This window comes from Bos indicus x Bos taurus, chromosome 11 (genome assembly GCF_003369695.1).
Source record: "Bos indicus x Bos taurus breed Angus x Brahman F1 hybrid chromosome 11, Bos_hybrid_MaternalHap_v2.0, whole genome shotgun sequence".
Taxonomy (NCBI): Eukaryota; Metazoa; Chordata; class Mammalia; order Artiodactyla; family Bovidae; genus Bos; species Bos indicus x Bos taurus.
In genome coordinates, this window is record NC_040086.1 from 10,896,336 (window position 1) to 10,914,509 (window position 18,174).

At 37.1% G+C, this 18,174-nt stretch overlaps 1 protein-coding gene across 7 annotated transcripts in view; it reads right to left on the bottom strand.

The window, feature by feature from the left end:
* The window catches only part of ALMS1 (ALMS1, centrosome and basal body associated protein), a 190,536-nt gene that overhangs the window by 81,204 nt on the left and 91,158 nt on the right, over positions 1-18,174 (bottom strand). For all 7 annotated transcript variants that reach the window (XR_003513293.1, XM_027554877.1, XM_027554878.1 and 4 more), the window contains one exon: positions 4,247-6,087. Coding sequence is in view for 6 of the 7 variants with exons in the window: in XM_027554877.1 (XP_027410678.1) it covers positions 4,247-6,087 (1,841 nt within the window). In the remaining variant the exon portion in view is untranslated. The remainder of the gene's footprint in view (positions 1-4,246; positions 6,088-18,174) is intronic.

An 18,174-nucleotide genomic window follows, 5' to 3' on the forward strand; every position in this document is an offset into this window, starting at 1 on the left:
AGTAACAAATCAATAAATACCTAGAAATAAATTTAACCAAGGAGGTAAAAGATCTGTTCACTGAAAACTAAAAGACTTTGATGAAGGAAATTGAGGAAGACACAAAAATGAGAAGACACATGAAATGTGTTCATGAACCAGAATATTGTTTAAACATTCATATTCCTCAAAGCCATCAATATACATTCAATGCAATCCCTACCGAAATTCCAATGCCATTTTTCATAGAAAGGAGAAAAACAATTCTAAAATCTGTACAGAGTCACAAAAGACCCTGAATTGCCCAAGCAATTCTGAGAAAGAACAAAACTGGAGGTATCACACTTCCTGATTCCAATCTATAACACAAAGCTACAATAATCAAAACAGTATGGCACTGGCACAAAAACAGCCACACAGATCAGTGGACAGAACAGAGACCCGTAAATGAACCCCCACATATGCATTCAACTAGTATTTTACAAGGGAGCCAAGAATACTCAGTAGAGGAAAAACAGTCTCCTCAATAGAAGGTGCTGGAAAAACTAGATAATCACATGCCCAAAAAATGAAACTGGACTCCTATTTTAATACTAACAAATTAACTTGAAATGCGTTAAAGATTTAAACATAAGACCTGAATACATAAGCTCCTAGTAAAAAACACAGGGAAAAACTCCTTGACATAGGTCTTGCCAGTGGTATTTTGGATGTAACACCAAGCTACAAAACCAGAAGTCACTATGCAGGACTACATCAAACCCCGAATTTTCTGTACAGCAAAACAGTCAGCAAAATGAAAAGGCAACCTACACTGATGGACTTTTGCAGCATTTTGCCAAGCGAAATAAACCAGACAGGGAAAGAGAAACACCATGCACCACTACACATGGAACCTAAACAAGAGGACACAGAGTAGAAAGCTGTTTACCAGAAGCTGGAGGGCAGGAGAAAAGGGGAGCTACTGGTCCAAGAGCACAGACTTCCAGTTAGAAGATGGGTAAGTTTTGGGGATCTATGCACAGTACTGTGATGACAGTTAAAAATAATGTATTAATATAGTTGAAAGTTATTTTAGAGTATATCTTAAATTTTCTCACCACAAAAAAAGTAATGATAATTATGTGATGTGATGCAAGTGTTAGCTAATGCTATCATGGTAATTATTTTGAAATATAAGTGTATTAAATCAACACACTGTAAACTTTAAACAAGGTTGCATATGAATTTTATCTCAACAAAGCTAGGGGAAAATCCTATACTCCAAAAGAGAAATAAGTATTCTTTGGGGAAATGATTGATTTCAGGGCTGTGACAGGGTATAGTAGCCAATCATGTTTTTAGTTGCTAAAACTGAATCAATTTGAGTAGTACTGGATTATAATCCAAAGGATGAAATAAATGCCCCATGGAAAACTAAAGGAATAAATAAATGGGAGGAACAACAGCTCTTGCTTACAGAAGAATTCCAATTAATAAATGTAGAAGGAATGAAGGAAATGATTTACCTACCAAGATTCTCTCTTTACAGTGGAGAATCTTGGTAGATACCACTTTTGTCAAGTAATCCAGGTTAACATCTTCAGTATATCAACTTAACATGCTTCCTGATGAAATGCACTGAAAATGGATAATCTCAATTTAATCTTGAGACAACATCAGACAAAGCCAATTTGAAACCAAAATAATTCCCTTCAAAGGTCATGAAAAATAAGGAAGTCTGAGAAACTGCCTTCAGTTTCTCCAGGAGATTCAGGAAACAGAACAACTGGAGATTAACTGGAGAGAAAAACTAAATGCAAGGTGAAATGGTGGGATGGATCTGAAACGGAAAAGATTCATTTTTGGAAAAACCAGGAGAAATCCAAATTGGTCTATACATTTAATTATAATTTTGTATGATGGAGAATTTCTTAGTTTTGGTAAATGTTTTATGGTTATGATGTTAGGACAAGATGATAACATAAGGGGAGGTTTAGCAAAGGGTATATTGGCAACCTCTAAAATACTCCTCCAACACAACTTCCCTGGCAGTTCACTGGTTAAGACTCCATGCCTCCAATGCAGGGGGTAGTCTGGAAACTAAAATCCCCCATGCCACACGGCATGGCCAAAATCAAACAAACAAAAATGCCCCAGGTGATCTCTGCTTCCTGGTATTCATACATTTGAGTAATCCCTAATCCTTGAGGGTTGGCCGGAAATACTGATTCATTTCTTTCTAGTATTAGAATGTGGCAGAGGTGGTGAGATTAATTTCCAAGGTTAGGTTACAAAGTAAAGACTGTGTTTTGTCTTGGGCACATCTCCTGAACTCTCACTTGCTCATCTGAGAAAAGCTTAACTGTCACAGCTACCTTATGGAAGGAAGAAGCTGTTTCTGGCCAATTACCATGTGAGTGAGCTTAAAAGGACATCGGTCTTAGTCAAGTCTTGGGATGGGACCACAGCTGCAGCCAATACCTTGTCTGAACCCTGTGAGAGACCCGAAGCCAGAAGCACCTAGCTAAGCCATGCCGGGATCTCTGACCCACAGAAACTTTGGGGTAATATTTACTGTTTTAAGCTTCTACATTTCAGGGTAATAGGTTACACTGCAATAGATAACACAGGGACTCTATTATTTTTGAAGCTCTCAGTCTAAATTTAATCTAAAAATAAAGTTTAATATTCTTAAACATTTTATGTATATATACACACATATACAGATGAGTGTGTATATTATTTACAGATTCTGGAGTCAGACAAACTAGGTTCAAATGTCATTTTTAACAGTTAATGGTCATATAATCTGGGGCAAATCATTTAATCGCTCTAAGGTTTGTAAAACCTATAAATTGAGGTAATAATATCTACCTATGATGATTACACTAAGTATAAAATTAGATATAAACATTGACTACAGTGCCTAGCACTTAGTACATTCTGGAACAAACAGCATTGTTATTAGTTCATATTTATAATCAGCTATAATTTTCTCTCTGATTCAAAGAATTCAGCTCCAATAACGTGACACTTTATCACTTAGAAGAGTTTAAGTATTATATGCAAACTTGTCAATCTTTTCATTTCTAAACACTTTTCACACCCAAAAAGGATATATTTATAATACTATGGAAATCAGAGATTAAACTGCCCCAATCCAATTCTCAGTCACTAACGTTTCAGAGCTATAATGGACCTCCAAGCTTTCCAATTATTTCTTCCCACCAATCATCCATATACGAGTGCCAAAGATATTAAATGACTTGTCCGAGAGCACAGTTGATAGGATAGTTTAAGTATGGCTCAGGATTTGGGAGACATGGTAATGTGGTACAGAAGCGCTTGCTTCCATTGAACAGACTGCATTATTTGAAACAACTGCTGCTTACTGAAAAAGCAGTAATGTCAGTGTCTCAGTTTTCCAGAAGGCAAATAAGGATACCATCACCTACCCTATAGGGTTAACAAGCATTAAATCAGTAACATATGTAAGTCCCTCACTGCATGACTACCACATGTGGATACTGATTAAACATTTTTTTCCCTTCTTTTCAAGGCCCACCACTATGATCTACTACCTTCTCAACTATAACGTGGAAAACATTACACACAGAGGGTAAGTGTTTAGCTATATAGTAAAGGACTCACTAATGTAAAAGAGAATTAATGATAGTCTTAAAATCAGCCTGAACAGTATAAATCTAATGCATTTATCCCTAAACTGGGTTTTCATTCCTACAATCATTGTGAAATAAGATATCACATTAGGGACCACATTATCTTGACATACACTACTTGTGATATTAACCTTGATAACTTGGTTAAGTGATGTCTGCCAGGAATTTTCACAGAGAAATTACTGCTTTGATATTCATTCAGAGAGGAAACATGAAACAGAAACAGAGAGAGAGGAGGAGAGGGAGCACATACATGCATGCATCCCCTTCCAAAGCCTGGTCTTCAGCATATTTCCAATGTAATAAATAAGGAATTACTAAATTGAACCACTTGGTGATCAAAGATTCTTCTGAGTAATGTTTTAAAATACTTGATGTCAAGTTGTTTTCCAGAAGTCTTTTGAGAGTATAAATACATTACATTACATTCAGATGTTTTCTCTTACTTAGGTGTTCATTCCTTGAAAGATTTCTAGATTAGGCAGGTAACAACCTCCCCTAAGAGAAATTATCTACCTCTCCCCCAAGAACTTACACTTGCTTAAGTATTTTAAACCCTTTATCATAAATTTCATCAGCTTGCTTGTCACCACAATGAGACTCACCGATCTGCAGATACCGGAGTCCCTTCTGGATTGGAATATTCTTCCAAATCTGAACTGTTCACTTGTGTTTGCCTTGATGTTACTATCTGGCTATTCTGATAAGGTATGGTTTTCAAGTCCTGAGTAATAACATTACTATCTGGAAGAGGAGATTGTACGACTTGAAAGTCCGATGAAGATTTAGGTCCTAGAAAACCTAAAGATTCTTGATTCTGTGCTACAGGTTTACTGATCAATAATTTGGAGGTTGGTTCCAATGATCTTGAAGATATAGTTTGTAGGTCAGAGTTAAACTCACTATTCATCCTTGTTTTAGTGGCAGGATCCAATGAATGAAATCTTTTATCTAAGTTTCCACTATCCAACTTGGAAGGAGTCTTGGGGCAAAGAGTTATACGAATACAAGAAAGTGCTTTTCTATTTGAAGGTGGAGTAGATGCAGACGTTACTACTGTACATTGATTTGGGACTGATGGGGAGACCACATCACTGAATTTGGCTTCAACATCTATCACATCAGAAATGTGTAATTTAGGCTTATGTTCATTATTCTTTTCTACTACAGAATCCTGACTTTGAGGAAGGGGGGAATGGAGTTTTCTCAGGTGGTGATCTACATTTGGGGCTTTGCTTTGTTCAAAGAGTTGACGCTGCTCAAGAAAAATGGAAGAAGGAAGGTCTGAAGCTATATAATCCTGACTCTGAGGAAGGGGAGAGTGGTTTTCTCTTAACTGATCTACATGTGGGGCCTTGCTCTGTTTAAAGAGTTCTCGCTTTTCAAGAAAAATACGACAAGGAAGATTTGGAGCTACATAATCCTGACGCTGAGGAGGGGGCGAATGGTGTTTTCTCACATGGTGATCTGCATGTGGGGCTTTGCTTTGTTCAAAGACCTCTTGTTCAAGAAAAATGTGTGAAGGAAGATCTGCAGTAATAGTTACATTCTTCTCCTTTACTTCTAGTGTGGAATTTGGTCTGCCCATGCTAATGAGAGTATGATTATCAGAAAAATGAACTTCTTTGAAATTGCTATCATTTGCACTGGCACTGGGCTTAGGATGACTGCTTTTAAAATCTGATTTTTCTAAGGGTTTTTCTTCTTGATAAGAATGTTCAACAGATAATTTTTGGCTTTGGCTACTATTTTCTGCTAAAATAGTCACAGCTTTATCTGGTGACTGACTAATGATTTTAAGTGATGAAGGGGAAGAGGTTCTCTGTTTTAGATCTCTAGGAGGATTCTGCTCTTCAGTGAAATGAGAATTAACTACCCCCACAGATGCTCCAGAACACTGGCTACCTTCAGTAACACCAACCTTAAGAAAAGAGGAATCTGAAAAGCATTTAGAATGTCGGTGAGATGAGAAAGTGATGGAGGTAGTAAACTTTTTCATGGGTTCTGGGGGCAGCATTTGTGATGAAGAATGACAATCCATTTCTTCAGGTGGCATACAAGCAGGTTCTACTAATTCTGACAGCCAAGGGTCCAACTTTTCATGAAATGGCATTCGAAGGCCCTTGCTAATTTCCAAGTCTTCACTGATAAAGTTTTGAAATGGGGAATGACTTTGTAACTGCAAGGAATTCCAAACTTTGAACTGGGAGTTGTTCTGGTCCAGTGACTTGGACAGGTTGATGTGCCTAGTTCTCCATGATGACGGGCTCCGTTGTCCTCTGACTATTTCTGAGGGTTCAGCAGATCTAAAAACACAAGGGTGGCTGTCCAATCGGGGTCGTTCAGCTGTTAGAGTTCTGAAACATCCTTTTTCATGGCTCTCAATAATAATGTGACTACAGACAGCTTCTGGCTTGTATCCTATTCCCCGTGGACTCTGTAAATCCTAGAAGATATAAACAAGTTCTTACTTGAAGTAGTCTGAATAATTATAAAAACCCAACAAGAAAAGATAGTTAACTATAGAATAAAATGGCTCATGATAACTAAGATCACACAGTTAATTTCTTCTAAAAGTTTTCACTTAAGTTACAAAAGCAAAGACTTTTGCTCACCTTTTTAGTTTTAGTAACAGGGGTCCCTTACCCAAATTCTGCTGGTCACATGACTACCAAGCAGAGACTCTTCTTTTGCAGCCAGATAGGATCATGTGACTAGGTACAAGCCAATGGGAGGTGAGCAAAAGCAGTAAGTACAACTTCTGGCTCTTGTCCTTAAAAAATGAATTTCTTGGCCTCCATGATTTCCTACTGCCACTTTTGATCATTACCATCACGACTACTCTTTCTTTTCTTAATTGGAGTGTAACTGCTTTACCATGTTGTTAGTTTCTGCTGTACAACAACCCATTACCATTGTTCTTGCCAAATGAAAATGGTGATGTCTAGAACAACCCTGGGAGGCCACTTGTAATGGTGCCTCAACTGCCCACCCAGCTTGGTTCCTCAGAAGATTTCAAGAAGCAAAGTTACTTTCTTACCCTGGACCCGAAAGAGAAACACAATTCTACCTTATCTGAGCCACTGTATTTGGGTCTCTCTGCTACAGAAACATGGCCTACAACCTAATATTTACCAATAAAAACAGGAAAAAAGAATTAGTACTTCTTACTAGGGTACAGGATCAGTGCTAAAGATACCATAAATATTTAACACTTCTTTGAGATTTCTCTGTTTTATCTCTAAAATGATAACCTGGCATTCTATTTAATTTTAGTGCCACATGTGATTTCATATAAAAGTATTTTAAACTGCATTGCCATTTCTCACATAATGGAGATGTACTTTTCCCTAGTCCTCCTGCAAAGTACAACTAAAAATCCTGGACATTATATACACAACAAACTTAAGAAGAATCTGAAAGGTAAAGAGAAAAAAGGCAGACTGGCTAGGGACTTTGGGATCAGAGAATAACAAGAGAGTGATCCCTGGGTCTTCTTTTTACTTCAAATATCCCAGACTTCCAGTTAAAGACAGCTACCATGAACAAATAGCACAGAAGAATCCAAAGAGCTCTAACAAAAACCTGCTCTCATTAGTTTAAAAACAAGTAAAGGTGAAGTTCAGCAAGACAGAGAACTTTTAGACAATAACTGCTCTCTTCCAGCCAAACATCACAGAAAAAAAACTATGGCCTCACCCATACCCACACCAGCAAAGGCCAAGTGAGAAGCCTAAAGTTCCATCCCTGGAAAACTCTAATGCAGAATCCCAACATCCAGGCCAATGTGGTATTAGAGATGGTCAAAAAATTATACAACTACCTTATGACCCAGCAAAGCAACAAAGACTGATGTTCATCAAAAACCTAGACAGGAATGTTTATAGCAGCTTTATTTGTAACAGCCAACAACTGGAAAACAACCAAGTCACCTCATTCAATCAGTAAATATTTAAACAAATCGTGGCACGTTCATACCATGGAATACTACACACCAGTAAAAAATGAACAGACTATTGACACTGAATATTGTCCAGAGAATTATGCTGAGAAAAAGCCAATACTAAAAGATTGCATACAGTATGATTTCATTTACATGACATTCTTAAAAGGACAAAATTATAGCAATAGAAATTAGATTAATGGTTGCCAGGGGTTAAGAAAGGAGTGGGAACAAGACAGAAGTGGATATAATTATTACAGGGAAACAAAAGGGACCATTGGGGTGGTGAAAACATTAAGTTTCCTGACTCTATCAATGTCATTATCCTGGTTGTAATATATTATCACATATTTGCAAGACATCTTCATTTTTGGAAACTGGGTAAAGTGTAGAGGCAATCCTTCTACATTATTTCTTACTACTTTATGTGAATCTACGATTATTTCAAAATAAAATGTTTCAATTTTTAAAAAGTCAATAAACTAAATACCACTGGACAAAACATTTTAAAAATGTGATTTTAATTCCATGGCTTCTTACTATCCTGACACTGCCACACATATCACTGGGAAATAAATGCTCCAATTTGAGAAGCATAAACTTAGTCCAGCTTCTTAAAACTGGGCATGATTAGATTTATATTCATCCCAAAAGACATTTCTTCTTTCTTCCCAACAATCTGTATCTTATAATTTTTTAGAATACGCAAAACCCCACAACCATCCATCACCTCCTTCAAGCTTTATAATAATCATAAACAGCTTTTTATAATAACTTTTCCATTAAAAATTTTTTTTATAGCTTTGGTACTGGGCAAATCAATTTTAGTATTTTCATACAACCTTCTCCAGATACAGCCATAAGAACTTATATTACATCCCAACAATGCATCCTTTGATATGGGATAGGCTCTTAAATGTGGACTTCCCTGGTGATCCAGTGGTTAAGATATACCTAGCAGAAAATGGCTAAAATAAATGCACTTCCAATGTGAGGGACCCAGATTCAATCCCTGGTCAGGGAACTGATCCCGAATGCTGCAACTATATCCTGCATGCCACAGCGAAGACCTGGCACAGCACACTAGCCCCCCAAAAGGCTACTGTTTCGCTCACAACCCTCTTTAATGATAAAATCATTCAGCAAACTATAAATGAAAGGGACTTTCTCAACCAGATGAACAGCATTTACAAAAGATGCACAGCTAACATTATAGTAAATGGTAAAAGATCAGACGCTTTTCCCTTAGGATAAGAACAACATAGAATGTACATACTTCCTCTTATCATACTAAAGGGTCTAGCCAGAGCAATCTGGAAACCAATGAAAAGAAATCAAGAATGGAGAGGAAGAAGTAAAACCATCTCTGTTTGCAGATGACATGATCTTCTACACAGAAAACACCAAGGACACCATAAGAAAACCAACTAGAACTAATAAACAAGTTCCTTAAAATTTAGGACATGAGTTTAACAGACAACAGTCAACTACATTTCAACACACAGTGAACAATCCAAAAATGAAATAAAACAATTCCATCTACAAGAGCATAAAAATAAAATACTTAAGAACATACTTATCAAAAAAATGAAGACTACCACAGAACACTATTGAGACAAACTATAAAAGACCAAAATAAATGGAAAACTGGCTCAATGAATTGGGCCAGACTTTAATACTGACTTTAATATTGTCAAGATGGCAATACTTCCCATACTGATTGATAGATTCAAGGGAATTCCCAATAAAATGTCAGCTGGCTTTTTTTCTTTGTAAAAATTGATCCTAAAGTTTATTCAGAAATTCAAAGGAGACACTGCAGCCAAACCATTTGGAAAATGGTGAACAAAGTTGGAGGACTCACATTCTGATTTCAAAACTTAACCACACAGCTACAGTAATCAAAACGGAGTGGTACTGGGAACGAGAACAGAACTGATAGTTCAGAAATAAATACTAACATTCATGATGAATTGTCAAGTAGGCTAGAAAATTCATGGGGAAAAAGCCTTTTACACAAACAGTGCCAGGACAACTAAATATCTATGTGTAAAATAATGAATATGTAACTCCATATATAAACAAATGCCATTTCAGCTACTACATATACGGATTATTTTTATATTTAAAGTTTTGATCCTTTGGTATATAAAATAGGAGACATTGGTATAACCTAACTTTTTGTTTTTTTAAGAAGTGGCAAGCAGCCTGATTCATGAGAAGTGAAGTTTCTTGGCTGTGTGTGACTCCTTGAGATCCCATGACCTGTAGCCTACCAGGCTGCTCTGTCCGTGGAATTTTCCAGGCAAGAGTGTTGGAGTGGGTTGCCAATAACCTAACTTTTTCATAAGTGTTTTCTAGTTCTTTATAAATCTATTATTTTGCTTAAATAAATAAATAATGCCTCTAAGTGGACAGGCAACAAAAGTAAAAATACATGCATGCAGTTGTCCAGTTTCCCCAGCAACACTTATTGAAGACACTATCTTTTCTCCATCATATATTCTTGTCTCTTTTGTCACAGATTACAATAAATGGCCACAGGCGCATGGGTTTGTCTCTAGACTTTCTATCCTGTTCCACTAATTTATATTTCTGTTCTTCTCCCAGTACCGATAGCTTACTGTAGCTTTGTAGTATAGTCTGAAGGGAGCTTGATTTCTCCAGGTCCATTATTCTTTCTCAAGATTGCTTTCACTATTCAGGATTTTTTTGTGATTCCATATAAAGTGTAAAAAATTTTGTTCTAATTCTCTGAAAAATGCCCTTGATAATCTGACAGGGTTGGCACTGAATCAGAATACTCCCTAACACTATACACAAAAATAAACTCAAAAATGCTTATTGACACTCAGAAACAGTCACAGACATAGGGAACAAAGTTATGGTTCAGTTCAGTCGCTCAGTCATGTACGACCCTTTGCAACCCCGTGGACTGCAGCGTGTCAGGCCTCCCTGCCCAACACCAACTCCTGGGGTCTACTCAAACACATGTCCATTGAGTTGGTAATACCATCCAACCATCTCATCCTCTGTTGTCCCCTTCTCCTCCTGCCTTTAATCTTTCCCAGCATCAGGGTCTTTTCCAATGAGTTAATTCTTCACATCAGGTAGCCAAAGTATTGGAGTTTCAGCTTCAACATCAGTCCTTCCAGTGAACACTCAGGACTGATTTCCTTTAGGATGGACTGGTTGATCTCTGTGCAGTCCAAGGGACTCTCAAGAGTCTTTTCCAATACCACAGTTCAAAAGCATCAACTCTTTGGCGCTCAGCTTTCTTTATAGTCCAACTCTCACATCCATACATGACTACTGGAAAAACCATAGCTTTGACTAGACATATCTTTATTGGCAAAGTACTCTGCTTTTTAATATGCTGTCTCAGTGTGTCATAACTTTTCTTTCAAGGAACAAGCGTCTTTTAATTTCATGGCTGCAGTTATCATCTGTAGTGATTTTGGAGCCCAAGGGGGTAAATGGGTGGTGGGCTGGGAGATTGGGACTGACACAAACGTACTACCATGTAGAAAACAGATAACTAATGAGAACCTACTGTATAGCACAGGGCACTCTACTCAATGCTCTGTAGTGACCTAAATGGGAAGGAAATCTTAAAAATAATGGATATATGTATATGAATGACTGATTCACTTTGCTATAAAGCAAGAAACACAACATAATAAGTCAGCTATATGCCAACAAAAATTAATTTGAAGAAATACACCCCGAATTAAAAGAAATATTGGTGCAATTTTAAGTGAAGGCTTCCCTGGTGGCTCAGATGGTAAAGAATCTGCCTGCAATGTGGGAGATCTGGGTTCAATCCCTGGGTCAGGAAGATTCCCTGAAGAAGGAAAGGCAACCCACTCCAGTATTTTTGCCTGGAGAATCCCATGGACAGAGGAGCCTGGCAGGTTACTGTTCATGGGGTCGCAAAGAGTTGGACACGACTGAGCTTCTAACACACACATCTAGAATATATAAAGAATTCTTACAACTTAAACAATAAAAAAAAAACCCAATCCAAAAATGGGTACAGGTCTTGAATAGATATTTCTCCAAAGAAGATATACAACTGGCCAATAAGTCCATGAAAAGATATTCAAATCAATAATCATCAGCAAAATGCAACTCAAAAGCACAATAAGGTATCACTTTATATCTGCAACATGGCCATTATGAAATAAAAAAAACACCCAGAAAATAGTAAGTGTTGGTGAGAATGTGAAAAAAATTAAATCTTTGTGCATCATTGATGTTAATGTAAAGTGGCTACTAAAGAAAACTATGGCAGTTCCACAAGAAACAAGTTCCACAAGAAAAGTAGAGCGACCACAAGATCTAGCGATTCCACCTCTGGGTCTGTACCGAAATACTGAAAAGAAGGCTCTCAAGGAGATATTTTTGTATTTTCATATTCACAGCAGCTCTATTCACAATAGCCAAAAGATGGAAACAACTCAAGTGTCCACGGATGGATGAATGGATAAACAAATATCGTACATACATACAATGAAATACTATTTGGCCTAAAAAGGAGATACTGTGACACATGCTACAAAATGGATGAGTTCTGAGGACACAGTTGTCAGAGAAAGACAAATACTATATGATCCCACTTTTATGGAGCTACCTAAAGGAGGGAAATTCAGAGACAAATTATAATGGGGACTGCCAGGGGTTGGAGAAAAAGGGAGAAGGGAATAGGGGATTATGGTTTAATGAATACAGAGTTTCAGTTTTATAAGAAGAAGAGCTCTGAGGATTGTTTAACAACAATGTTAATACAGTTAAATGCAGTCAACGGCACGATTAAAAATGGTTAAGATGACAGATTTTGTTATGTATAATTCAGCACAATTTTTAAAAGCAAAAATAATTTAAAATTGCCTCAAAGGGGGATCATGGACCTAGACATAAGAATTAAAACTAAATCTCTTTGAAGATAATGTTAAACCTTTGTGACTCTCAGTTATGCCATGATTTCTTATTATGATACCAAAAGCACAGCAATAAAAGAGAATTAATTATAAGTCAGACTTTGTCAAAATAAAAAAACTTGTGCTTTGAAGGTCACAACCAAGAAAGTGAAATGACAGCATACAGAATGAGAGAAAATACATGCAAACAATATATCTGATAAGAATCTAATACCAGAATATACAATTCAACAGTGGTGGTAGGGGTGGTTTAGTTGCCAAGCCGTGTCCAACTCTTGCTATCCCATGGACTGTAGCCCGCCAGGCTCCTCTGTCCATGAGATTCTCCAGGCAAGAATACTGGAGTGGGTTGCCATTTCCTTCTCCAGGGCATCTTCTCAACCCAGGAATAGAACTGGTGTCTCCTGCATTGCAGGCAGATGATTTACCAACTAAGCTATGAAGGAAGCCCACAGTAAAGAGGGAATTCAACAGTAAAGATAATCAAATTTTAAAATGGTCAAAAGATCTGAATAGAGATCTTTCTTTCTGCAAAGAAGATCAACAAATGACAAGCACATGAAAAGATGTTCAATATCATTAATTATTAGGAAAATAAAAAACATGATGATACCACTTAATACTCATCAGAATAATTATAAACAAAAAGACAGAAAATAGTTTAAAAGGATATGGAGAAACTAGAACACTCATATACTGATGACAGGAATGTAAAATAGTACAGTTACTTTGAAAAACATCGTATTAGTTCCTTAAGATGTTAAACAGAGTTACCACAACGTCCTGGCAATTCCACTCCTAGGTATATAGCCAAGAGGTATGAGACACGTGTACCCCAGTGTTCATCGCAGCACTGTTTATAATAGCCAGGACATGGAAGCAACTTAGATGTCCATCAGCAGACAAATGGATAAGAAAGCTGTGGTACATATACACAATGGAATATTACTCAGCCATGAAAAAGAATGCATTTGAATCAGTTCTAATGAGGTGGATGAAACTAAAGAGCCTATTATACAGAGTGAAGTAAGTCAGAAAGAAAAACACCAATACAGTATACTAACACATATATATGGAATTTAGAAAGATGGTACCGATAACCCTACATGCGCAACAGCAAAAGAGACACTGATGTATAGAACAGTCTTTTGGACTCTGTGGGAGAAGGCGAGGGTGGGATGATCTGAGAGAATAGCACTGAAACATGTGTATTATCATATGTGAAACAGGTCACCAGTCCAGGTTCAATGCATGAGACAGGATGCTCAGGGCTGGTGCACTATTGATCCAGAGGGATGGGATGGGGAGGGAGGTGAGAGGGGGGTTCAGGATGGGGAACACATGTACACCCATGGCTGATTCATGTCAGTGTATGGCAAAAACGACTACAATATTGTAATTAGCCTCCAATTAAAATAAATTTTTAAAAAAATGTCCAATCAAAACCTCTTTATACCAGCACCATGCACAACAGCCAAAAGTGGAACCAAATGTCTATCAACTATTGAATGGATAAATAAAATATATCTATACAGTGGTATATTATTTGGCAATTAAAAGTACTTAAGTACTGATTCACGCTACTATGCAACATGCATGAATCTCAGAACTGTTATGCTAAGTAAAAAAAAGCAGTCACAAAAGATCGTGTATTATAGGACTCCATTTATAAGAAATATCCAGAACAGGCAAATCCATAAGGAAAGATAGTAGATTATTGGTTCTAGTAAGAGAGGAATGGGGGTAGAATAGTAAAAAAAAAAATGTTCTAACATTTAGCTATTGGACAATTCTGTAAATAAAGAAAAAACCACTGAATTATATATTTTAAATGAGTGATTATTACTGTGTATATATTACAGTGAGATAAAGCTGTTAAAAAGTAGTTTATTCTCTGTGAGCCTCTGTTTGTAAGTGCATTTGTATTATTTCTTTTTAGATTCCACATATAAGGGATGTCATATGATATTTCTTCCTTGTCTGACTTACTTCACTCAGTATGATAATATCTAGGTCCATCCATGTTGCTGCAAATAACATTATTTCATTCTTTTTAATGGCTGAGTAAGACTCTATTATATGTATATGTGTGTGTGTATATATACACACACACACATACATATATACCACATGGTTGCTGGGTGGGGAAGGATGGGGGGAAAGGATAGTTATGGAGTTTGGGATGGACATGTACTCACTGCTACATTTAAAATGGAAAACCAACAAGGACCTACTATACAGCACATGGAACGCTGCTCAGTGTTACGTGGCAACTGAAAAGGAGGGGAGTTAGGGGAAGAATGGATTCATGTGTACGTATGGCTGAGTCCCAGGGCTGTTCACCTCAAACTATCACAACATTATTAATTGGTTATAGCCCAATACAAAGCTAAAAAGTTTTTTTTTTAAGTACAGTTTAGCTAATATATGTCCTTTATGAATTTCCATAGACTATTTCTCAATTAAAATTTCTACCTAACAGAGCTATTTGAGTTTTATCAGATTATTCTCTTATTGTTCAGTTAATATCACAAATCACAGACCTCATATAACAAACCAGAAAGAAAATAACAGCTCTTCCCTGTCACATAAAACAAACAAAACTAAACACAAACATACACAGACACACACGCACAGCCACACAAACAGTCATCTAGCACCAAACGTAAAATCTACTCTCTACAAACAAATGAACCATGGATTACTGTTTCATGCAAAACTCCCCTGATCAAATTTCCTCACAGTCCAGTGGTTAGGACTCTGTGGGCTTTCTTGGTAGTCCAGTGTTTAAGAATACTCCTCCCAATGCAGGGGACACTGGTTTGATCCTTGATTCAGGAAAATTCCACCTGCTGCAGGGCAACTGAACTGATGCTCTGGAGCACACCCTAGAGCCAGTGCTCAGTAACAATGAGAAGTCACTGACTCAATGGAAGTGAATTTGAGCAAATTCCAAGATAACATGGAGGATAGCGGAGTCTGGCATGCTGCAGTCCACGGGGTCACAAAAAGTCAGACGAGACTGAACAACAATAATAGCACTAAACAATCTGCATCTGCTTAAACCCCTGGATGCAGAAGGACAACTGTGTAATTACATGTGAATTTTCAGCTGAATGGAGCCAGGTCAGACTCCCTAACCTCTGTATTTTTCAAGGAGCAACTGTACTGTGTCTCAGTGTGGGGAACTTTTTCTGTTTACCCTGCTCAAAGTTAATTAAGCTTCTTGGATGTATATTTTCTATCAAATTTGGAAAGTTTTCAATAATTACTTCATTAAATATTATTTCTTTTCTCTTTTCTCTCCCCCTGGGACTTCCATTATACACATGTTGGTATGCTGGTGGTATCTCACAGCTCTGGTCATTTTTTTCATTCTTTTCTCTTTCTGGGTTTTCAAAGTTGCCAATCTCAACTGATGTATTTTTAAATTCACTGATTCTGTTTGCCTGCTCAAATGTGCTACTAAAACCTGCCAGTGGATTTTTCCTTTCAGTTATTATATTTTCAGCTCCAGAATTTCAATTTGGATCCTTTTTATAATTGTTGGATATCCCTTTTTTGACATCTCTCTTTGGTGAGATAGCTTTTTCTTGGTTGTCTTCAATGTGTTGAACATAGCTTCTTTAGCTCTTTGAACACCTTTAAAATCTTTTTTTTTATAATTCCTGGGCTTCCTCAGGGGCAGTTTTTATAAATTACTGTTGACTTTTGAACAACTTGGATTTGAACTGTGAGGGTCCACTTATGTGATTATTTTGCAACAGTAAATATCAATACTATAGTCCATCATGGTTTGTGGTTGAATCCACAGATGGGATAAAAAAAAAAAATTCACAGAAATGGAGAAATGAGTAAAGTTATATGGGAATTAATCCCTGCATAGTGTTACTGTAAACTGTATTTTCCCCTGACAACAGCCATATTCTGTTTCTTTAAGCATGTCATGATTTGTTGACAACTGGACATATCAAATACAGTGTGGCAACTCTGGATACCAGATTCTCCCCCACAGCTGGAGTTTGGTGTTGCTGCTTGCTGTGGGTAACTGTTTTGTACATTCTTTGTGTGTGGCACTGGAGTCTTGTTAGCTTTGCTCAACTGTGAGCTATTATCTTGACAGTTTCCATAAACATCCACAGCCAAAAAGAAAAAAGAAAACAACTTTCCCCAGTCTGTACTGACTTTATGTTGAAGCATTCCAACAGTTAGCCAGCTCTGTACTTTCATTTACAGCCTGTGCAATGCAAGTCTGAAAGTTTAGCCAGAGATGAAAGTTTAAGGTCTTCTTGGGCCTTTTCTGAGAATGAGTCCAGCTTTGGGCAAGCACATGGCCTCAACTCCCCAGTATAAGCAGGACCTTTAAAAAGTCCTACTCTCCATGTATCTGGTTTTTCAACTGCTTTCTCCCCAAGTTTTACAATGTTCCTATTGTTTATCCTGTTAACCCTAGACCCAGTCTGCTACAGTCAATACTCCAGCCAAACACTGGCAGGAAGTTGTTTCATCCTCAGAAAAGCTCTTGGTTGAGTGAAAGCCGCCACACTAGTCCTTCAGGGAGTTGTAAGACAGGCTGAAACACCTCCTAACAATTTTTTAAGAGCAGGGTTTGTATTGCACCCTCTGTAAGTGTTGACCCTCATTAGGAGTGTGGTCTGCAATCCTCAAAGCTACTGCAGACTGGGGGATGGTGAGGCAGGCGATTGAAGAAGCCTCAGTCAGTGTTCTCCTATAGAACAACTGCTCTTTACTTCAGTAATCCTTCCCTAGTTTTTTATTTTTAAGTTCTGACTAGATTCCAGAGATCTACAAAAATTGGTTCTGATAGATTTTGCTAGCTTGTTATTTTTGTGCAGAAATGGAGCCTTGGAGTTCCCTACTTGACCATTTATGGCAACATCACTTACAAATGTTTCATATGTATAAAAAAAGAGTACTGATCTTTGATTATGTGACTGCTAATTTCAAATACATATTTTTTTTTTTTTTATCATATTGAGGCATTACTGGCCTACTCTAGAGAAATATTTTTAACTGGGAACAGATTTTTTTACTTTTTATTTTTATTCCCAAATATCTTTTTGGAACACAATGAAATAACTACAGTTTTCCTGCTATGTAAAACATGTTTATAAATTTCCTAAGACTGAACTATCTGCTTTGCTAGCTTAAGCTCTACTTGCTCATGATACATTATTGATACCGAATACCAAATATTAATATTTACTTTAAATATTTTTCATCTATTTGCCACATTAGATTCTTTAATATAAAACACATATTGTGCTAAGAACACTTAATACAAGACACACCCTGTTGACAGAGTACATCTCTTTTTAAGTGCAAAAAGGAGTATTATTAACTATAAGCACCATATTGCAGAGCAGGTCTCGCTCTAGGATTTATTTTATATAATTGAAACTATATGCCCACTGAACACCAACTTCCTACTTATTATTCCCCACAGCCCTGACAACCACCATTCTACTCTGTTTTTATGAGTTTGGCCATTTTGGAAATCCCATATATGCAGAATCATGCAGTTGTCCTTCTGTACCTGGCTTATTTCACTTAGCATAATGTCTTCCACATTAATTCATGCTGATGCATATGGCAGGATATCCTTCTTTTTAATGGCTATGTATTTACC